Source organism: Colletotrichum navitas, assembly GCF_030913465.1.
Source record: "Colletotrichum navitas strain CBS 125086 chromosome Unknown LY79scaffold_1, whole genome shotgun sequence".
Classification (NCBI taxonomy): Eukaryota; Fungi; Ascomycota; class Sordariomycetes; order Glomerellales; family Glomerellaceae; genus Colletotrichum; species Colletotrichum navitas.
Window position 1 is genome coordinate 2,471,123 of NW_026850547.1, and position 21,275 is coordinate 2,492,397.

General features: G+C 53.9%; 7 protein-coding genes across 7 annotated transcripts; 4 read left to right on the top strand and 3 right to left on the bottom strand.

Annotated features, from left to right (window-relative positions):
- Nucleotides 1–503: 503 nt before the first annotated feature.
- Nucleotides 504–3,187, top strand: LY79DRAFT_534560 (uncharacterized protein). Its single transcript, XM_060556440.1, has 3 exons — nucleotides 504–666; nucleotides 741–1,386; nucleotides 1,447–3,187. The coding sequence occupies exons 2-3, from the start codon at nucleotides 810–812 to the stop codon at nucleotides 2,859–2,861; spliced, it is 1,992 nt and encodes a 663-aa protein (XP_060421237.1). The 5' UTR covers nucleotides 504–666; nucleotides 741–809; the 3' UTR covers nucleotides 2,862–3,187.
- Nucleotides 3,188–4,233: 1,046 nt separating this feature from the next.
- On the top strand, nucleotides 4,234–4,728 carry LY79DRAFT_586042 (uncharacterized protein; the record flags this gene model as incomplete). Its single annotated transcript, XM_060560576.1, has 1 exon — nucleotides 4,234–4,728. The coding sequence occupies one exon, from the start codon at nucleotides 4,234–4,236 to the stop codon at nucleotides 4,726–4,728; it is 495 nt and encodes a 164-aa protein (XP_060421238.1).
- A 79-nt stretch (nucleotides 4,729–4,807) lies between these two features.
- Nucleotides 4,808–8,735, bottom strand: LY79DRAFT_30146 (ATPase). The gene is made up of 2 exons (XM_060552281.1): nucleotides 8,475–8,735; nucleotides 4,808–8,418 (listed from the first exon to the last, which is right to left on the bottom strand). Exons 1-2 carry the CDS (start codon nucleotides 8,589–8,591, stop codon nucleotides 4,888–4,890), a joined length of 3,648 nt encoding a protein of 1,215 aa, XP_060421239.1. The 5' UTR covers nucleotides 8,592–8,735; the 3' UTR covers nucleotides 4,808–4,887.
- Nucleotides 8,736–9,184: 449 nt separating this feature from the next.
- LY79DRAFT_664963 (DNA replication licensing factor MCM7) lies at nucleotides 9,185–11,857 on the top strand (the record flags this gene model as incomplete). Its single annotated transcript, XM_060562991.1, has 5 exons — nucleotides 9,185–9,233; nucleotides 9,298–9,542; nucleotides 9,602–9,726; nucleotides 9,780–11,727; nucleotides 11,786–11,857. 5 exons carry the CDS (start codon nucleotides 9,185–9,187, stop codon nucleotides 11,855–11,857), a joined length of 2,439 nt encoding a protein of 812 aa, XP_060421240.1.
- A 425-nt stretch (nucleotides 11,858–12,282) lies between these two features.
- LY79DRAFT_664964 (mitochondrial ribosomal death-associated protein 3-domain-containing protein) lies at nucleotides 12,283–13,793 on the bottom strand (the record flags this gene model as incomplete). The annotated part of the gene is made up of 2 exons (XM_060562992.1): nucleotides 12,283–13,073; nucleotides 13,142–13,793. 2 exons carry the CDS (start codon nucleotides 13,791–13,793, stop codon nucleotides 12,283–12,285), a joined length of 1,443 nt encoding a protein of 480 aa, XP_060421241.1.
- Nucleotides 13,794–14,159: 366 nt separating this feature from the next.
- On the top strand, nucleotides 14,160–15,067 carry LY79DRAFT_534566 (ribosomal biogenesis regulatory protein). The gene has a single exon (XM_060556441.1). The coding sequence runs from the start codon at nucleotides 14,316–14,318 to the stop codon at nucleotides 14,895–14,897; it is 582 nt and encodes a 193-aa protein (XP_060421242.1). The 5' UTR covers nucleotides 14,160–14,315; the 3' UTR covers nucleotides 14,898–15,067.
- A 717-nt stretch (nucleotides 15,068–15,784) lies between these two features.
- On the bottom strand, nucleotides 15,785–18,112 carry LY79DRAFT_574987 (RhoGAP domain-containing protein; the record flags this gene model as incomplete). Its single annotated transcript, XM_060559659.1, has 3 exons — nucleotides 15,785–16,539; nucleotides 16,593–17,405; nucleotides 17,518–18,112. 3 exons carry the CDS (start codon nucleotides 18,110–18,112, stop codon nucleotides 15,785–15,787), a joined length of 2,163 nt encoding a protein of 720 aa, XP_060421243.1.
- Nucleotides 18,113–21,275: the final 3,163 nt, after the last annotated feature.

Genomic DNA, 21,275 nt, shown 5'->3' on the forward strand with positions numbered 1-21,275 from the left:
GAGATACCTTACCTGCCCACCCGCCTAGCGAAGGAGCGAAGAGCCGGAAGCTGAGTTCCTGTCATCCCATCATGCGCCGTTCTACCTTATCAGATGCTGCATAACTAAAGAAAGTTGGAGTGAACAACTAGGCGGGTATTGAAGGCAGGAGCGGCCCTATTGCTTATACCTGCCATACTTTTTTCATGCGAAGGTCGCTCCTGCTTCTAAAACTCGAAGGTTGCCGAACACAATATTTCTTCCCCCTAACTCACTCTCCATCTGCTCGCTGAACTCGTCATAGCACTCGGTACACCAATTTGTGATTACTTTGTTGTAGTGATCGCAACGGAACAGTATTATCTCACCCACACACCTGATATATGTATTTCTGACACCAGAAGGCTCCATTTTTCAGTCTGGTAGAGGCCTCCTGACACCTTGAACTGTGTAAGTCACAAATATTGATATTGTTCAATAGCAAACGGTGTGTACCTGTGTGCACTCCTTTGCCTGTTCAAAGCCCTCGTTTCTGACCCCCCTTTGGTTGGTCTTTTAGAAAACGCACCTGCAACCCTTTACAGAGAGCTGACACTTATATATATTGTGGTGAACACAAATGTACTGGTATCCCCGTGGCGATGCAAGGTTCTGCCTGTGGATGGCCAGGCAAAAACAGCTGTCGAGGCTAGTTGGAACCTTTTCTCCTCCTCCTTATCCATTATATTCCTTTCATTGTACGTTGTTCTAACATTAGACAGACCTTCCCCCACCCCACCAACACTGAGATACGCTCTATCAATACCCCCGAGTCTGCCTTTATACTTCCAATGTCGAGAAAAAAACTTGGCGGCAAGCAGACCGCTTCCGCCATCTCGCCGGGTGACAATAACAGTCGCAGAGGCCGTCTTTCTGCCCTATTTGGTCGCGGGCCTGATGATTCTGAGGATACCTCTCGGTACTCGGCAGCCTTGGGCAAGAAGGTAGAACCCATCAAGAATGGCTTCACCAATTCAACTGAGCAAGAGTTTCAGAATAAGAAGTTTGCCAATACTTACATGGACGACCACATCAATGAGGTGGCTCGAGATCTGAACTCTGCTGTGGTCGACGTCACCCAGAAAGTCATTCCGAGTTTTTTGATCCCGAGTCGGGCTGCAAAGTCGCCCATTCATCGTCACAAGAGAGCCTCGAGCTCCTTCAAAATTGTGGACAAAAATACTGCAGATGCCGTTCTTCTTCCGGCTATGCCCTATACCCCATCGTCTGATGAGAATCGCGACTGCACTTACAACGAGAACCATGCCGGTGCAAAAGGCAATGCGCACGCGGGTCTTTTCAGCCAGCCGCCCATGGTAAATCAAAAGGCATCCGAGGAAGTTCAACTCCTGGCCTCGACCACTTACAGTACGTTCGGTTTGCTCAACAGCAAAAACATGAAGGTGTTTCGTTCTGACAAAAACATAGACAAGAATACCCACCTGCTGCCGTCGACCAACTACATCTCACCAGAGGCCATGTGCAGCATTCCAGAGGCCTCACGAAACAGCGCCTTGTTGACTGAGAAATCTTCTCCTCTGTCTTCCACCCCTCGTATTGAGTCTGAGCTCATTTTTAAGACCCCCCAAACTGATATAGTACCTGCTGAAGGAAACCATTCCCCGTCTTCGACCTCTCTCGTCGCTTCCACTCCCTTACATGGTGTACCCAAAGTTACTACCTCTGACACAATTCCATCTGACAAGAAAGTCCGCTTTGTTATTGCTCCGTTTAGCAAAGCCGCCAGGGCTGAAAGCAGCGGAGACTCAAATGACGCCAACCAGACCTTTGAACCGGACGTTGATGATGCGAAAGTGGCACCCGAGTCCATCTTATCTCCCGTCATCTGGAACAAAAGATCCGAGCCCAAAATTTGGCTCAAGGATGGCAAGCCTACACTCTTCAAGCCTAAGAGGGAGCCTGATTACTACACCAACCCTCTCTGGTCTCACCAGTATCCCGAAATATTCTCCAACGAAGGTCGTGTGGACTCCCAAGCCGCAGCTTACGCTGAGAGTACTACCTCTACAGATGGCAGTCAGTACCACAAGACTTCTGCTTCCAGTTCGAACGTCAATTTCCATATGGGTAACACCTTCCCCACGAACACCGAGTCCAACACAGACATGAGCTTCGACGCGAGTACCTCGACCCGTCTCGCTACGTCCACGGTGACACCCGGAGGCTCGAACACATTGCCAACTCCTGCCAGTCATACATTTGTCGGCCAAGAATTTCCTGAGGGCACCAATACTTCGCCCGACTTCGCTCTAACTCCTCGCTACAGAAGCCAGGTCAAGATTGAGGTTGGCGGTCGTCGCTTCGTCACCACCTTTGAAGTACTTGAGAAGAGCCCCTGGTTCAAAAGTTTATTCTCTATTGATTTCCGCAACTGGTATCGTGACGGTGTTTTTCACATTGACAACGACGGTGATCTTTTCGTCCATATTCTTCGATACTTGCGAACGGACCTTTATCCCCTCTTCTGGGATTCGCGCAATGGCTTCGACTACCCCATGTACGCGATGATCAAGCAGCAGGCACACCATTACATGCTCCACGATCTTGAGGTGTGGATCGTGGCCCAGAAGTTTCACGACGTTGTGGAGACACAAGTGATTCATCAGAAGGTGCTCATCCCTCATAATCAGGAGTGGATTCACGAGCAGCGCCTGATGGGCAATCACTCTTACGTGATCTCCGGCGTCGCCGATCACGCGAACCCTAGCAGCCATTTGGCAAATGGTATCGATGCACTGAGTGCTGGCATCGGCAGCGCCGTTGTACTGTTCACTACTGAGAGGATAGTCAAGGTCGATATGGACCAGTTGCGCCGAGTCTGATTCGCAGGCTGCGTTGGCCATTTTTCTTTTGCGTTTGACTCACCTAGGATTGCGCATATCTTCAGGTAAAGATATGATCCTTGGGTTTCCCATGAGAACTTCTGTCTTCAGAAATCCGCAAGGGTGAGGGACAAATGCGACCCCAGGTTTGCTGACGAGGACTACGTTTTCAGGCTTTGAGTAGTTGGCATGGTGAGGGGTGGGCGCGACCTGGGTCTTTCCATCATGATTCTCGCTTTATGAATCTGAAGACCTGGACACGTGGGCCGGTTCTACTTGTGTTCATTAGCACTCTACTTGCTTAATCCGGGATCACACCTCCGCATATAAAGTTGGATGTTGGCTCTCAAAGAAGACTCTCCTTACTTGATCAAATCCGGCATGCTGAGATAAATGGTTGCTGATCATTTGACAGTTCCGCTCATGAAAAGTGATGTAACGAAACCAAACCGACAGCGAATATCGGATTCAGTTCCACTGATCAGGGATGCCCGTGTCTCCAGTCTTCGCTGTTGTCAATGCAAACTGGTTGCGAGCCACCAGTTGCAGTGCCTTCCATGGTGGGTAAGCGGTGTTGTCAAGTCAGACCGGATCTGAAGTTTCATACGGCAGCGGTGTTGTTTCGCAGAGCTAGGTAGGGCAACAGAGCCACTGGCTCTCCGTATCCGCATCCGCATACGGGTCCGGCATGCAGGAACAACCACCCAGCCCCGACCGGACCGTGCCGCTCCGCCGATTCTGTAGCCGACAGCGACATGATTGAATTCTCGGCCGCTGCCAAATCACCCCTGTCGTACTAACTGCCGTCAATTAATGCCTTGAATGCATGAGGTGCGGAGAGTTGGATTAGAGTTTCCGAAGCCAGACGCTAGGCCATTAGAGACCCCCTCGCGATGCATGGTCCCCGATGCATGGTTCGCGCAGCACCGCTTATCCTACCTCTTTCTTTTGCTCTTCCTCTGATCTCAGCCTCTGCGGAATGTGGAGAGGAATATTGTCTCCAAGCTCAGGAGGACATACGCGGAAGTCCATCGTCATCAACCGCATCGTGTACACCATGTTCGGATATGTGGAAAGCGATTGGCAAGGACTCCCCATCTGACACGTCAAGTGTATCACATGCAACTTCCCCATACCACGAAGTTTGAGGACAACCCGAGTCGCCTATGTCGTTAATTTGAGTTTCTTTGTTTGGACCTGTTCGGCATAGCGTCGGTCTTTCTTTTGCATAACATAACTACTTTAGATAAAGCATCACCATTGCGTTCTTTGAGTCTTTCAACACTCACCAATTTCCATTCAAGACAATATATTGCAGACTGCAACAACTGCTAATCATTTCTCGGGTTTCTAGACAATTGACCTCGCCAAAATGCTGAACACCACACTGTCCATGACACACGCCACCCCGCTGCCTGCAGGCATGTCGCGCGAGGACGCCATCGCCCTCATCCACGATGCCGAACACCACATCCAGTGTGACCCCAACATGAAGAGCTACACCAAACGCACGCCCGAAATTCCGCCTACGGTGCCCAAGGATATCGAGCCTATCGCCTCCACGCAGTGCTACACCGTCATCGACAGTGTGCCGACTCTCCTACCAAAGGGCATCTGGGACAGTGACGCCGTTAGCGACTACGACTTTACCTTCACCAAGGACGGCAGCTTCGTCCGCACGAGCTGTCCGCTCAACGTCGTGCTGGAGACCCGCTGGCGCGTCAAAGACGCCAGCGATGGTGGGCTGGAGTTGGAGGAGGTCGTCGTGGTCAATTGTTCACGGTTTTTGGCGAGCGTTGTCAAGGGAACGTGCGAGACGAACTGGAGGGATTTCCACAAGAAGATTCTGGCGGGCAAGGCGTCATGAGCCAAAAAGAATTGAATTGAGGACACCAGCATCAGAATTATTTAGCAAGATCGGGACAAGTAGATAACAGACGCGGATGCGGCATGACTAGACTCATTTTTTGAACACCGTCCCGGTCGAGACGATGCACTTTTCATACACGGACATGCAGACGAAGCATCACATGAGACTGCTTCGCCCTCCAATTTCCATGCTGCCTTGACCATCCTTCATCTCACCACTTCGACCTACAACAAATTCGTGATAAATTCTGCGCAGTCTCGCCCGTTCCTGTGTGCTAATACTGGACCTCGTATTGTCGAGTGCCTTCATCAAATGCTCCAGTTTCACAACAACCTCTTTGTCGTTCTCCAGTTTGGCTTCCCCGTCGGGGCGCTGAGAATGTTTCACCCTCTTTCGAGCTAGCCTGATGCTCTCTAGTTTAGCGAGGATGGCTGCATTCTCGACTAGCTCTGCCTGTCGGCTGATGGGTTTGCTCGCTGGCGTAGAGTGTTGACCGTAACGGAATTGCACAAAGCTGGGAACGAAGCCTTGAGACGAAGAGGATTTCCCATTGACCTTGCCATTTGCCGCGGAGGCATGATTGGCATCGCCCAAGACAGCATGGATCGCCTCAAGTTGTGAATTGGACACGAGAGCTTGAAGGTCCGCTCCAGAGAACCCCTCAGTCTTCTGGGCAATGTCGGTCCATGCGTCATCGGACTCGGTCAGGTCCTCGCCGAGCTTGACCTTGCTAGAAAGCGATTTCAGAATGTCGATACGATCTTCCAACATAGGCATGTCGCAAAGCAGAGACTTGTCTAAACGTCCAGGACGAAGCAAAGCAGGATCGATCAGGTCTGGACGAGACGTCGCCGCAAGCACGTATACTCCCGAAAGACCTTCCGCGCCATCCATCTGCGTAAGCAGCTGGTTCACAACTCTGTCCGTGACACCGGTGGAGTCATGTCCACGCTTGGGAGCGATAGAGTCGAATTCGTCGAAGAAAAGAACGCAAGGCTTTGCAGCCGACGCACGCTCGAAGAGGTCGCGTACACTCTTTTCCGATGCGCCAATGTACTTATTGAGGATTTCAGGTCCCTTGACGCTGATAAAGTTGAGCCCGCATTCTCCAGCGACAGCACTTGCCAGCAACGTCTTGCCGCAGCCGGGATAACCGTATAGTAACAGTCCAGAACGCAGCCGGAGCGGACATTGCTCAAAAATAGGTGCGTACTTGGTTGGGTACTGCAGAGTCTCCAAAAGAACTTTGCGAGTTTCCTGCAGGCCGCCGATAGAGCTAAACGTGGTGGTCGAGTGCTGCAAGGAAACATTCCTTAGGGAGGCTGGCGTGAAGCCCTTGAGAGCGCTGTTGAAATCTACGCGGCTCAAGTGTACTGCACCGCTACTTTCGGCGGAAGCACTATTCACCGACCTAATGATAGCTTCGTTCCGCGCCCTTGCCACTAGGAGGCTGATGTCGCCTGGCATATAGCCATCCGTAAGGCCAGCAATATCGAGGAAATCCAAATCTGGATCCAGGACGAATCCGCCTGTGGCAGAAGTGTGGTTTTCTCGGCTGCCTTGACTGCCGGCATCCATCCATGCGCTGTCCTCTCCTGCAACGCTTCCGTCAGCTGTAGTAGGACGACTGCCATTCTGAGGTGCCCGCAGCATATCTGCAGGAACAACGGCGTCTTGTCCGACAATGCTCTCCATAACCTTGCGTCTTGCCTCTTTGTTTGGTGCCTTCAGATCCACAATCTCGCGGACTACATGTCCTCCGATGATGACATCATTAAGAGAGTCTTTGCCTTCTGCGGTTGCCAGCAAAACAACACCTGTTTCGACCTTGCAGTATTGGCGGACAATAGACCCGACGATTTCACTGATTTGGCGACTTCTTCCGTTGTCGTTGCCAACTTGCAATTCCGTTTCCACGGGACACAATTTATCCAGATCATCCAAAACCACAAGCGCCTTCCCTCCCAACCTGGCGCCCCAACTTGCTGACATAAACACTTGATTCAAAGTATCCTTTATAGTTGCGATTCGTGTTTCGTCGTTCACTAGTTTCCGGCATGGGAAGTAAGTAGTATGGAAGAGTAGGTCTTTCCCGAGCTCATGAGCTAAGGACCGTGCAACAGCAGTCTTGCCAGAGCCCAGCGCACCAGTAAGGAGGGTGGAAGAAAGATGCGAAAGATGGCTTCGAAGATCTTGCAGCAATTTGTCGATGCCAACAAGCTGACCCTCGTAGCGTGGTTGAAGCTCGGCAATACCGTCGTCGTTCAAGAAGGATGGTCGTGGAACCGGATCTCGGATATCGACGGGAACTTTCTCGCTCAGTCCCAATACCCACCTAGTTGATGATCTCAGGGGGTCGCTGTTGATGGCTGGTGGGTCGAATTTGATGATACCTCCCTCCCAACCCTGAGGAGCCTCCAAACCTTCAAAAGTCCCAAGCACTGAGCCATCTGTCAGGGGCCCGCTGAGAAGAGAGGAAGAATCTTTGCGAGAGCCGTATATCTGCTTGAATTGTTTTGAAGCATCTTCCTTTCCGGCCTTGGATTCACCGCCAAACTTCAAACCCCCAGACGACTTCTTCGAGGCGGCAAACGGTTGGATGATCAGCTTTTGCACCGCATCCAAAGGCCATTGCTGAGGCGCAGGCTCGATCTTCACAACACCGCCAACAGATGCCGTGAATCCTAATGTTGAACACAGTGCTGGTGAGATTGCTATCGTTTTGCTATCCGGGGGGTCGTCCCAAGCTTTTAGATTGGCAACGACCTTTGTGGCTACCTTGGACGTGCTCGCTGATTGTTCAGCATCTTGCTGGGGCTTCTGCGTGGAGCTTGTTTGTTGTGCGGGTCGCAAGATATTTACCGACACGTAGTTGACGCCCCTGAAGTCTCTGGTATACAAAATATCGCGATCTACCCAGACACTAAAATCATGAGTAGTTAGGTCCTCGTCGAACCACTCTGTGCAAGCTGAGTAGGCGACCCCGCGTAAACACAAGGCAGGCTTGCGCTCCTCGCGCGCACTTCGCCGCCGGACTGTACTAGCACCGCTGCGTTTGGACTTGGAAGTGCTTGCTACACTACGGTTCTCTCCCAACGAATGCGACGTCTTGGCCCGAACTTTGGGTGCAACAATGACCTCGGCATCAGGAGAGATCTTGACGAAAGGGACATCGGTCGCCGGTGCAGGGTCTAGGGAGACGACCCGAACGTTCGCTGTCGATGTCGGCGACAGGTGTAACGTTAAGGCGTGAGGAGGAACCAGCGAGCCCGAGCTCGAGGTGAAAGCAGGATTCGGCAACGCTCGTACTTGAGACAAGAGATTGAGTTCGAGGAAGGTGGCGTGTAGTTCAATCATCTCCCAGTCTTCCGGCGTAAGCGGCTCAATGTTGATCGTATGCGCGACAGGCGGGTCGACGTGTATTGAGGCTGTGATCTTTTGTCCATCCGTAAGGCCCAGTGTATTAGCCAGCGTCGCGTCGAGCTCGACTTGAGCAATTTCTTGATCGCGTGAAGAAATGCCTCCCCTCCCACCGTTGATGACCTCGCGTCCAACTATGGGTGGAACTTTGCGCTTGCTTGGCATACCTGTCCATCCGACAAAGATGGACCGTTGTTGGGATGTGCCGGATCCGGATACGCTCGTGGAAGGACGATAGCTGAGTTCGACGACGACATTTTGCGCTGGCTACAGAAGAGTACGTCAGCCCGCGTATCCAATAAGTCATAAGACCAATGACTTACAGTGTTGAGGTTGACGAGGAGCGAAACTAAGGATGCGGGGAGATTGACTAGGCAGTTTTTGAGATGAGCGAGAGAGATCTCCGCCGGAGTCGATTGCGCATTGCGCCTAGAAGCCATAACTTCAATTGACCTGTCGGCAGTTCGTTGAGGAGTTGGAAGAAGAGAGTTTTGGGCCCTAGGATGTGTAATGGGCAACGGCTGTAAGTGTCGCTGCGGAGGGGAACCAGAGCTCGAGCTATTGGACCTGGAGATGGGAGTTCAGCCGAAAGTGTGACCCTAGCATGTGCCGACGCCGAGGCATTCCCGGCATGGGAAACAACCTCCTGGACCCGGACACAGGGTAGCTGCAGGAGTACGTACCGGTGTTGGTGAATACAGGGGTTGATAGCTTGGAGCTACTGTGGCTGAATCAATTAACTACTGTGGCTTGGGGAGCGCGTCATTTGAGCGCGACTCTTTCGCGTCAGTCGTGTCGCCCGGCCAATTTCTCAACCCCTGGTCGCATTGTTCTTACTCCCAACCCCCCCACCCGGTGCCAAATAATCTTCAATTCGGTAGTTGCACAACCGAACAGATACCCAAGACGATTCTCCGCCGCCATCGCAAACACGAACCATACTCGATAAACAGCTACATTGTCCTCCGGCGCTTGAAATTGTCATTGTGGACTGAAGAAAGCCTCACTACCGAGTCGCATAGATTCTGTCAAGATGGCGCTTCGTCAGTTCAAAGCGCCAGTAGCGTATGAAGCGCAGCAGGGTGCGTTCAACTCCTGTCAACCCTCTTCGCACTACCATTGCAACCGACCGCTAACATGCGATAGCTGCACTGGAATCCTTCCTCCAAGAGTTCAAGGCTTCGCCTGAGCAGACGATCTCGCATGCGCTTGGAAACATCACGATAGACGAGGATGACTTCAGTGATGACGATCTGATGGAGGATGACGAGACCCGCGAAACCCGTCGCCAAGCCAAGAGCCCGCCGGGGCTAAAGTACAAGTTCATGCTGCAGCAGCTGGCTGACCGCAAGATCGACGAGGTTATGATTGATTTGGACGACTTGGCCAGTGTGAGTTGATATACTACACCTCCCCGTCCGCTGATCGAGGCTGACACGCTCTTCTACAGTTTGAAGCATCACTTGGCGATGAATTACAGCTGGTCCAGTCCATCGAGACGAATACAAAGCACTACGTCGAAATAATGTCCAGGGCAGTTGACAAACTTCTGCCCAAGCCCAGCGTTGATACGAAGTATGGCTCGGTGGAGCGCCCCTTTCGTCAAATACTTTCTAACATCTGTATAGCTTCAAGGATGATGTGCTGGACGTTCTCATGGAACGAAGGACTAGAAGGAACGAGGCTTTGCAAAGAGCCGCCACCGAGCCGGTTGACGGCCAGCTTCCCGACCCAACGGCAGCCGAGGACAAGTTCCCCGCGGAGCTCACTCGCAGATATACCCTTGCCTTCAAGCCGCGATCTGAGACTCCCACTCATCCTGTCAAGGCCCTTGCCGTGCGAGAGGTTAAGGGTGAGAACCTCGGCCACCTGATCACCATCCGCGCTATTGCCACGCGCGTCTCAGATGTCAAGCCCATTGTCCAAGTCAGCGCCTACACCTGCGACCGATGCGGTTGCGAAATCTTTCAGCCAGTCAACGACAAGTCATATGGCCCCTTGACCATGTGCCCTTCCGAGGATTGCAAGAAGAACCAGGCCAAGGGCCAACTCCACCCTTCCTCCAGAGCCTCCAAGTTCCTACCCTTCCAGGAAGTTAAGGTCCAGGAACTTGCGGAGCAAGTCCCCATTGGTCAAATCCCTCGCACTCTCACCATCTTGTGCTACGGTACCTCTGTCCGCAAGGTCAACCCTGGCGACGTCGTCGACGTTTCCGGAATTTTCCTCCCTACACCCTACACTGGCTTCAAGGCGATGAAGGCCGGCCTTCTTACCGACACGTACCTAGAGGCACATTACATCGTTCAGCACAAGAAGGCTTACTCCGAGATGATCATCGACCCTGCCCTGGTGCGCCGTATCGACCAATACAGACAGTCTGGTCAGGTGTATGAGCTCCTCGCGAAGTCAATCGCCCCTGAAATTTTCGGTCACCTTGATGTGAAGAAGGCCTTACTCCTTCTGCTCATCGGTGGTGTGACAAAGGAGGTCAAAGACGGCATGAAGATTCGTGGTGACATCAACATCTGCCTCATGGGTGACCCCGGTGTAGCCAAGTCGCAGCTCCTCAAGTACATCTCCAAGGTTGCTCCCCGCGGCGTATACACTTCTGGTCGTGGTTCCAGTGGTGTTGGTCTCACCGCCGCTGTCATGCGCGACCCTGTCACCGATGAGATGGTCCTCGAGGGCGGTGCTCTCGTCCTCGCTGACAACGGTATCTGCTGTATCGATGAGTTCGATAAGATGGATGACAATGACCGTACTGCCATTCATGAGGTCATGGAGCAACAGACCATCTCTATCTCCAAAGCCGGCATCTCCACGACCCTCAACGCACGCACCTCCATCCTTGCCGCTGCTAACCCCATCTACGGCCGCTATAACCCTCGTATCTCCCCCGTCGAGAATATCAACCTCCCCGCTGCCCTCCTCTCCCGTTTCGATATCCTGTTCCTACTCCTCGACACTCCGTCCCGCGAATCCGACGCCCAGCTCGCGAAGCACGTCGCCTATGTTCACATGCACCAACGCCACCCGGATATCGGCACCGACTCGGTCGTCTTCTCCCCCCACGAGGTCCGCTCCTACGTCGCCCAGGCCCGCACCTACCGCCCTGTCGTACCCGCTGCTGTCTCTGAGTACATCTCCAAGACATACGTTCGTATGCGCGGTCAACAGAAACGGGCTGAGAAGAAGGGCGAGCAGTTCACTCACACTACGCCGCGTACTCTTCTCGGCGTTGTCCGTCTCGCTCAGGCTCTAGCCCGCCTGCGCTTCAGCAACAACGTCACCCACGACGATGTCGACGAGGCCCTCCGCCTCGTCGAGGCCTCCAAGGAGAGCCTTGCAGCTGAGCAGAGTGCCAACGGTCGCCAGCGCCTCAACGCCAGCAGTAGGATCTACAACCTCGTCAAGACTCTCGCTGACAGTGGCGCCTGCCGTGCCGACGATGCCGACGACGATGATGAGGAGCTCGGCGTCGAGCTCAGTCTGCGTAAGGTCAAGGAGCGTGTTATTGCCAAGGGCTTCACTGAAGATCAGTGGCTTTCTGCCCTGGAAGAGTACAACGAGCTTGATGTAAGTTTTCCCATCCTCACTCGGTACCCACGGACAAGTCTAACCTACATTCGAACAGGTCTGGCAAACAGCTGGAAACGGCACAAGGCTTGTCTTCATCACTTCTCATGGCGCAGAGAGGGATGAGTAGTCCATTGCCATGGTTACAAAGGGTGTTGTCGGGGAGCTTGCGTAGTGTCCTTGCAAAGAATATTGTTTTCTTACTTGGTTTGCATCTGCAAAATGAAGTTTTGGGCATTATGGCGTTTGGTTCAATAATGGGATGAAGAACAGCAGAGACGTGGGACGCGGAGAAGTCGACGACTTGGTGCGGTCATATGAAAGAAAAAATAATGAAACCCAGTCAGAACCAACGTATGAGCCCCTGATCATCTTTCCGTGAATCACGAACCGGTCAGTCATTACAATAGCTTGGAACTCCCCACGACTTAAGGTAGATGATTGTATAGTACAAAATTTGACCCCTTCTACAGCGGCATCTTGATACACTGGTACATGTATGCATATACACACGTCTGCTCCCATTTTTGACGCAACTTCTTAATTCTGTCTCCCCTAGTGCTGCAATACGCGCGCGTTGAGCAAGCTTGCCCGCTCCAGCTCGCCAAGAACACCACCGCCGGCGACGGTCCACTTCTCCGCGACGGTGGCCTCATCGATGCGCGCGCGCATCAAGCCGCTCGCGGCCCAGTATTCCATGATGGAGCGAGCCTCTTCGCGGCTGATGCCACTGACGTGGAAGGTCTCGACGCCACGGAGGGCCTCGTAGACACGATCGTCGTAGCCCTTGCCGTAGGGGTCCTGGGTAGGGACGTGCAGGCCGGTAGCGGCGGCAGCGGACTGGGCGAGGGCCAGGTCCATGGACGGGGAGCGGGGCGCGTTGCTGCGGCTCGTGGCAGCAATGACGGCACCACCGTTGGCGAGCGGGGTTTTGCCGGAGAGGGCGTCGACGAAGATGCGGATGAGGGTAAGGTCGTGCGAGTGCACGAGGTTGAAGGATGGGTCGCGGTAGGCCGAGATCTTCATAATATGAGAGAGGCCGTCGAGGCCGAGGAAGACGGGTGGCCCGCTCGGAGCCGTAGTGAGCTCGTACCAGAGAGCCTGAAAGGCGGACCAGGCGAACTCGGGCTCCTTGGCAGCCGTGGCGATGTCGAGCAGGGTACCGTCCTTGGGAACATGGAGCAGCTCAGGGTACTCCTTAGAGATCTTGTGCTGCTTCAAGACGGGGCCGTTGACCTTGACGATCTGCTGGAGGAGGTTGAAACAGTAGGTCGGCTGGTAGAACTGGAGTGGCTTGGTGTTGGGTACAGGGCTGTAGTCCGTGTTGGCATTGGTGAGATCTTGGGCTATGGAGCGTAAGTGTCATTAACCTCGGGGAGTCCAATTGGACCGAAGGCTTTGGGGTAAGGCTTACCTTCGGGGATGCTAATGACAACCCAGTTGTTCAGCAGCGAGTGAGCCATGGCCTGCAGCAGCAACATGCTCTTCCCGACAATCTTGCCGCCCGTCAATACCATCCTCAGCGTCTGTCTCTCCTTGGCGGCGCTATCCAGCCTGTTCGCGAGCTTCACCGTCTCCTCTCGAACAAGCATATGCGGCCTCCGGAATAGGCCCCAGTTCTGGGTCGTCTTGAACGCCTCCAGCGTCCGGAGCTGGTCGATCAACTGGTCTGGCAGACCAACCACGGAGCCTCTGTTCTCGGCCGCGACCAGCGTCTCCCTCTCGACATCCTGGAGACCCTCGACGGCCAGAGCGTTGTTGTTGCTCAGTGTGATGCGCTTACGGAAGGCCTTTCGCTCGCCGGGGGCCGGCTTCTTGACCCTGACGTTGTCCCGCTTCTTGCGCGCGTTTTGGTTGATCTTGCCGCGACGAATGTGTTTTCCGATGTAGGTCACGCGGCGAACGGCGGCCGAGTCGGCAGACGAGGTTGAGAAGGCAGCGGCACCAGAGGATGGAACGTACGAGGTGATGATGGGCACGATGCGCTGGGAGAGGATCCCGGGCGCTGAGACTGCGGCCGTCGTGGGCCTGGTGAGGCACCGCGCACAATTGGCGGCAGAAACCATCATGTGCGATTACGGAAAGGGGGAGAAGAGCGGGTCCGGATTGGCGTTGTTGATCGGGTTCGAGGTAATCTCGTTGTTATGAGGCCATTCGCATTGGAGGGGCGTTGCGCGTTTCGTCTGAGGCAGCTCGTCGAGTCGCCCTTGGGTAGCTGGGTCGTGCAATGTTCTGTCCCAAGAGCTCACCACCAAAAAGTTCGTTGCTAGTAAATTCTCGGGACGTTAAAGCCACACCCCTTGGCACGACACTCGAACCAATTGGAACGCTGATTGGCTGCGCCGGCAGTCGGTTCTGCGGTGGCAGTTGATCCGAGTCCTTATCGCTATCAGGGGCATCCGGAGTCCAAAATTTCCAAGCAAAGAAAAAGTTCTGGATATCCCACCCAGGCCCAGAGAGTCCCAAACTTCCTGCTCCTGCGATAGATCAAGAACACCACCACATCTCCTCTCCTGACACCGTCCGAATCACTACCAATACCGGGCGATATCGCGAAAGTCTCAGGTCCGCGACGCAAATTATCCACAATGGCGCTTCCCATCTCGCGCCCCAAGCTGCCCGTCGCAGTCAACAAGCCGACGCCGTACACTTTCGACCTCGGCCTGCTCATGGCCAACGATCCCAATCCTGTCGAGCTCGACAAGTCGGCGATCGAGGAGTCTCTCGCCGCTACGGCCCGTGACGGCGCTCAGGCTCTCATTAATCAGCTCCTTACGACCTGCCCGCTCCAGAGCACCACTGAGGGCGTCTTGCTTTCGCTACCGCCCCCCTCGACAGAGCTCCCCCGCGAGAAACCCGTGCCGAAGCCCAAGGAGCCCACAAAATGGGAGCGCTTCGCCGCCAAGCGCGGCATCAAGCCGAAGACCCGCGAGCAACGGCGCAACCTCGTTTACGACGAGGACACGAAGGAGTGGCGTGCCAAGTGGGGTTACAAGGGCATGAACAAGAAGGGCGAGGATGACTGGCTTGTCGAGGTCGACCCAAAGGAGGAGATGAATCGCAAGGAGGGAACTACCGTTCAGGGCGACAAGCGCCGGGAAAGAAAAGAGAGGATCAAGCGCAACGAGAGGAAAATGAGGAAGAACCAGCGCGAGGCGGGGAAGCGGTAAAAGGGAAAGCTCAAAGGTTTTGTTATGCTTCGGGGTTCGGCATATGGTCACGGCGTTTACACGGTGGTTCGTCATTTCCAGTCCCTACGGCTTGGGTGTAGATAGGGTTATCAAAAAGTATGAATTCATCTCGCGGGCCAAAGTTCCTGGCTGCGATAACAACCCCACGTTGGATCGGGCAACAGCCTCTTTACTGTGAAGTTTGTCTCTTGTCCATCTCCCAAGGGGGAAGCTTGACGTGGTTGTTGCCGCGCGCTCACCCCTTCTTCGCTCTACATACAACATCTCCCTGTATTGCACAGAGGTCCCTCCAACCCCTGCGGTCATGTTGTTTGTGACCTGTGACCCTATCCCTTCACGCCTTTACCAGCATTTCATGAATGCTCCTGGCTCGCCCTATACTGCCATGCTACTAAAGACCAAACATCGCTAGATTCGCAGCACTTCACAAAGGAGATAGAAATATTAGGTACCCAAACCTAGAGGCCACCACGAGCGATAATCGCCGCGCAGTAGCTCTGGTAGCCAGGAATTTGCTCGTTGGTGTCAAGTCGACCAAGGCAATTTCCTGAAAACAGTAAAATCGACGGCTTTTGTGATATGATTCGATGCCCTGGGGGTATACCAAATAGCATAATGCGGTATTGCAAACGAAGCGAAACCTAGTCTGTGACTCCAAGGTCTGCCTGTGTGATAGACCTACGGTAGTCCAATCCGTGTTTTCACGGCAACCAGTCCGGGAAACGGTCGGGATAGAACGAGAGTCGTCAATGGCGTAATGTCGTCGATGATGATGTGCTGATGATGCTGCAGTTTTCCATATACACGAGTTCCGCCTGGGTATTCGATGGAAGCAAGAAACTGTGGAGAGCACTCGAAGCTAAGGTCTAGAAACCAAGTGGTGAAAGGGGCTTGATGGGTGATAGGGGGCGCAAGTCGTTTCCGCCTCTGGGTACGTCTCGTCCGCTATCTATTGTGAGTGCCGTGGATATTGTCGAGCTGGATGCGACGCTACCGTTGGACTCGGAAAGTTGCAGGGGCTTTTTTTTTTTTTGCCGTCGGTCTTTGGCTTGCTGTTCGGTACTGGCACTCGACTGCTTGCTGCTTTCGGAAGAGGACCCCGCCCGCTCGTCTGCCAACATAGTAGCTATGCTTTCCTGCCCCGGCTCCTCCGTTGTCTCGCGGGAGATCTTGCGTGGTTCCGAGAGGCCTCTCGGGGGTGGTTGATCGAACAGCTGGTACTCCTGCTCGATGAACTTTGCCTCGTTCTTGCAGCCCTTCCAGCAGTCGCGCCAGTCGCAAACCAAGAACCGGAAGCAGAATGCGTCGATCTTCATGCATGGCTGAAAGCAGATGCATAAATTCCGGAAGTCCATCTTGTTCTTATCAGAGTGCGCCAGGAGCAGGCTTAGATGACAGGTGATGGCAAAGAGGAGATAATAGTTGAATGGCGACAGGTTCGACAGCTCCTCGACCAGAAGCGGAGGCACCGTTTCATAGCCGGCGCATTCCCTTGCGACGCGCTCCTGGGCTGCCTTAGGAAAGAGCTCGTCGGGCAGTTCTCGTAGCCATGCCTTCAGCATAGAGCCGATAATGTTGATGTCGTATAGGTCAGGCTGTTCAAACAGATTGACGTCGTACTCTATCAGGGCCATTAGTAGAAAATTCTGCAGGTGTTCGAGTACCTTTACGAACCTTCGTCGAACCGTCTCTGCCACTTTTTGATTTGAGGCCCGCTTCCCGGCACACGATATAGTCCTTCCACATCGCAACCTTTGTAATTCAGATAATCGATCGCGCGCCATGGAAATGCAGGCATCCAAAACTCGGTTTTGTCTCTCGAATCCTCCAAGCGCTTGGAAATCCGTGTGCGACGCGTCTGCTCAACGAGGGGCAAGTTGATCGTCTTCAGTACATAATGCTCGTCGTCGATGACTGGCTCTCTTTCCGTCGTGCTTCCACTGCGAGCATTCTTGCCAAACAAACGATTGCTGATCATGTCTCTTCCACTCTTCAGGCCTCCGAAGAAACCGCCATTTTGCGAGGAAGAATTTGATCGCGGATGATAGTGATCCTTTTCCTTTTGGTTTTCCTTGTTGGCCATGTCTCGAGGCGACGCGTGGTCTTCCGAGCGGTTCCGCCCGGTAGAGTTAACCATCTCTTTGAGGGACCTGTCGGATGCAGCGGGCGGTGTATTGATTGAGTAGTTGCGGCCTGTCAAGTGATGCGACGGCTCGGGTTCGTTGATCGACACGGCCACGGGACTCGGTTGTTTATCCCTGGAGCTTGAGCCGTCCTTGTCGCGAAGCGACCTGTTCCGACCCAAGATACCGAATGGTTTCGACTTGCTCTTTTTCGTAGAAGAGGGTTGGGTGGTGGGAGAAGGGTCGTAGTCAGCGACGGAGGCCAAAGACACGTCGGACCTGGACGGCACGGTAGGTGCGGGCTTTTGGACGGCGTGCTCAGTGTAGGATGGTTCTGCTGGTGGAATGGCATACGGGTCAACAACTGAAGAAGTGGTCGCACGATAGGCGAAACGGGAGATGGATCAGGCAGTGGGCCCCCCAATCTGCAAAGGCAGTGGACACTACGGTCTCAAGAAGGAAAGTTATGCTCGTACCTGTAGGTTGGGTGGGCTGGTCGCTGCTCATAGGAGCATTATCGGGGCCCCTCGACATACTTTGGTCCCCCGAGTCAGTATTAAGGATGGGTGCCTGCTGCTGATTCTGGCGCGGAGCGTGTGAGGGCGAGTGCACAGGAGAGGAGGCAATGGAATGGGACGACTTGGAGGCTTTTGAGAAATTGAAGAGGAATCCGCCGCTTTTGGAAGCCTTGCGGGGGGGTTCGTCGGGGCGGTGCGTACGGGGGCTGATGGGGTACTGTTGATGATGCTGGCGAGGAGGCGTGTCTTCGGAAGCGCGGTGGAGAGCGGAGGAGATGGGTTGATACTGCTGGAAGTCGTCGTCGTCTTCAAAGTTGCGATGTTCGTCGGTCAGCTGGAGAGATTGCTTGCCACTGGCGCTGGGCCTTTTTGGAGTAAACCTAAAGGGAGAGCGTGGAGATCTGGGAGAAGATTGCGATTTGGAGCCGGCGCTTGGAGGAACGACAGAGGAGGCGAGAGTTTCAGCAGAGCGCGGAACGACGTCTTCAGGCTGGTCAGCGGCAGGATGGGATCCCGACAGCGTCAGCGGCTGTGGTGCAGGCTTGCGACCCATGGCAAGGAAATTAATGTGCCTCCTCCGGGCAGCTGAGGAGAAACTGCAGTTATTTGGGGGGAGGGGGCCCGGTCAAGGATGAATACCCGAGCAGAGCCAGAGAAAACAGTGTACCAGAGGGCGGCGACACAAACAAGGCGCAGTTAGGGTAGACTGCGATGGGGAGGAGCAGACACAGGCGCTCTGCAACAAGGCCAGGCCAACCCGGCTTGTGTATCCGTACTGTACGAGTATGAATTCGACAGGGTAAGGTGGACGAGATGAGCCTCGGCGGGGGGAGGAAGGACGGTACTCTCTCTACCCAGGTAGGTGTATGGTAGTGATGATGCCCGGCTGGCTGGCTAGCTATGCGGTCGGCCGTATGCAGTGGCTTGTGCAGCAGAGAAAAGCAGCGCAAACAACAGAGGCACAGGGAGTGGCAGTGGCAGTGGCAGGATTTGGATGAGGATGAGATTGGTGGAGATGGGATGAGCAAAGAGTCCCAGAAACGGTCCTTGTCCTGATTCGTCGTCTGCCGCAGGAGGGCCAACTGTTTTGATGCGCGCACTGGGATGGACGGATCCAGCATCTGTCGGGGATATAGGACAAGAGCGGAGGAGGGGAAGGGAGGGGGTAGAGCCAGAGGATGAGGGCAGGTTAGGGAAATCTGCGACAGCTGGCAAAGAGGCGCAGGATGCCGCCCAACCTGTTCCAAGGTGTGTGGGCTATGGCTATGGGTGTGTGCGAAAGTGCGAGCGAGGGATGGGATGATAGCCTGAGTGTGTGTGGAAAGGGAAAAAAATGAAAGAGAGGAGGGGGAGTAACTCGCAAGGCGGCAGACTAGTGGTTAAGATGAAGATGATGATAGGGCAGGGAAGCAATGCGGATGGATGGAGAGAAAGAAAGAGTGTTTGTATGTGAAGGTGATGGTGAAGGTAAGGGATGAGCGAGAGGAAGCACAATGTAGGCCGATGCAACTGTGTGCTATTGGGCTCTGGACGTATACACACACGTAGGACTATCGAAGAGACGCAGTTGCCAGCCTGACCGGTTCCAGACGGTTCCCTATTGTATTCTGTGTAGGAACAACAACAAAACAACAACAAGAGGTTGCATACGGCCTAGGTAATATGAGGGATGTATTGAATTGTTTCAACAATATGGGGAAACAGGGCCGAGAAAGGGGGGCAATCGACGGGAAAGGAGAAAAAAGATACCCAAGAATGCTTAGGTATCGGCGCCGAGGGAGGAGGGAGGGAACCAGTGCAACTGTACCTGGAAGCAATAGCCAAGAAAGTGATCTGTAAGGTACATATACAAAGGGGAAAGCGCTTGCGTCCTTGAACAGCGTTGTGTGTCTGAATTGGGTGTGTGGTGTGGATGGAGTCCGCCGGAGCAGGATGAAGACAATGCTATTGGAGTAGGTAGGTAGGATGGTACCTTAGCACACCCACACACACTAATATACACACAGTTGGAGGAGGGAGAGCAAGGAGAGATGCACTATGTATGATGCAGAACTGCCACTAGCAACACAGTTGTGAACTTGGGGTAACTACAAGCCTATGCCTGTCACGCTTGCCCAGTGTGGATCTGGCCCTGAAAGGGGCCTGGCAAGGACGATGGGCATCAACAACAGGAGGAGAGGGCAGGGGGGGGGGGCAGAGGCAAGTAATACCATGCTAGTGTAAATTCAGGCAGGCGCCGGGTGGGAGACTTTTGAAGAGACCTACGGATACATAGGTACCTGATCGGTACATATCAGCCTACCTATCTCTATGGACATTAGGAATGTGAGGCAGGTACCTGCATAGTCGCTGGATCGATCTATGGGGGGGGGGGGGGGGGGGGCGCATCCAGGCTTAACCCCCTTGGGCTGTAATGAATAGGTTGTTGGCTGCTGCTGTCTTTCTCAAATCAACTACGGATACTAAGGTACGGATAGGTAGGCAATACACTGTCGTGCTGCAGGGCACCTGCCGCTAGGTAGGTATGCTACCACCTTATGTCGCATGCTATAGGTACCAACAAGACTGCCGTCTCCCTCCTCTCCAGTCATTCTATTAGGGGTTCTTTTTTTTTTTTCTCCCACCCGGCATTGATGCTCAATCTTGGTGTAATTACAATTGATACATGCCCTTTCTGCCTTCCCTGGCTCGCCAAAGCCGTCGGCCGTCAGTCGGGCTTCGCCGCGGTTCTTCATCGATGGAGACGGCTGCATTCTTGGATACGCCTCCTTGCTTAATCCGCCGTGCCTCGTTCCGCGGCCGGCGCACCCAAGAAGCTCCCGCTGCTTGCAGCCTGACTAGCTGTTCAGATCCACCTGGCTAACCTCGACTACATAGTGACAGGGCCAACGGCTCGCCTGTCTGTCCATCAGTCAGTCGCTCGCGCACAGATCAGGAACCGCCTATCCGTACACGGCTTCTAGTGTCGTCAATTGGTTGACGCCGGCGCTGCTAAAGGAGCTATTGGGAAGCCATGTCTGCCTACCTACGGATGCAGTATCCTTCCTGATACAACAATTTCAGGCCGGTCCCAAAGCCCGAAAGAGGGTGTTTCCAACCGCGTAGGGATCCTAACTCGGCAGTTCTAAAGAAATGACGACCAAGCCATTGATCAGTCATGATGGCCCCCTCGGACTCAGCGTCTGTGCTGGACTGCATAGATATTATCTGCGCCCAGTGACACCGAAAGAAACGTCAACACTCTCCCTCACTTTGACCATACACTCGTATTCGCAAGTGCCTTGGACCACCTGAGCAAAGTCGCCTTTGGTGGGATGGATGGAACTCCAAACGATCATAAATAAAATGCACTTCAACAATGCATAGGCCAACGCTTCTGTTGCAGTTCTGCTTCCAGGACTGCCCAAAGACCAGACTCCTGAAACACAAACGTTTCTGCCGTCAGCCACGCACTGGGCTCATCGGGGACGCGAGCATCGCCAGGGGTGGCGCTCTCTGGTTGCAGTTGCCGACGGGACCTTGGAACGGCCCAACATCTCGTCATCCCCTCCCCTCCCGGTACCTTGACTCCTTTGGTTCGTTAACCATGGCCCGGCCGAGTATGGACACGCGCTATTGATACCATCGTTACAGCCGCCATTGCTTGCTTCTCAATATCTAGATTGTATCCATCGGTGGACCCTATTTATGGCTTGGACATGCAGCTCTGCGCAGTA

What these genes read in the sequence shown, in the direction of transcription:
- LY79DRAFT_30146 (XM_060552281.1), bottom strand. Translation starts at nt 8,591, where the DNA reads ATGGCTTCTAGGCGCAATGCGCAATCGACTCCGGCGGAGATCTCTCTC. An exon ending in TCCTCGTCAACCTCAACACT is followed by an intron (nt 8,419 to 8,474) that starts GTAAGTCATTGG and finishes ACTCTTCTGTAG; the next exon opens with CCAGCGCAAAATGTCGTCGT.
- LY79DRAFT_534560 (XM_060556440.1), top strand. Translation starts at nt 810, where the DNA reads ATGTCGAGAAAAAAACTTGGCGGCAAGCAGACCGCTTCCGCCATCTCG. An exon ending in CCTGGCCTCGACCACTTACA is followed by an intron (nt 1,387 to 1,446) that starts GTACGTTCGGTT and finishes ACAAAAACATAG; the next exon opens with ACAAGAATACCCACCTGCTG.
- LY79DRAFT_534566 (XM_060556441.1), top strand. Translation starts at nt 14,316, where the DNA reads ATGGCGCTTCCCATCTCGCGCCCCAAGCTGCCCGTCGCAGTCAACAAG.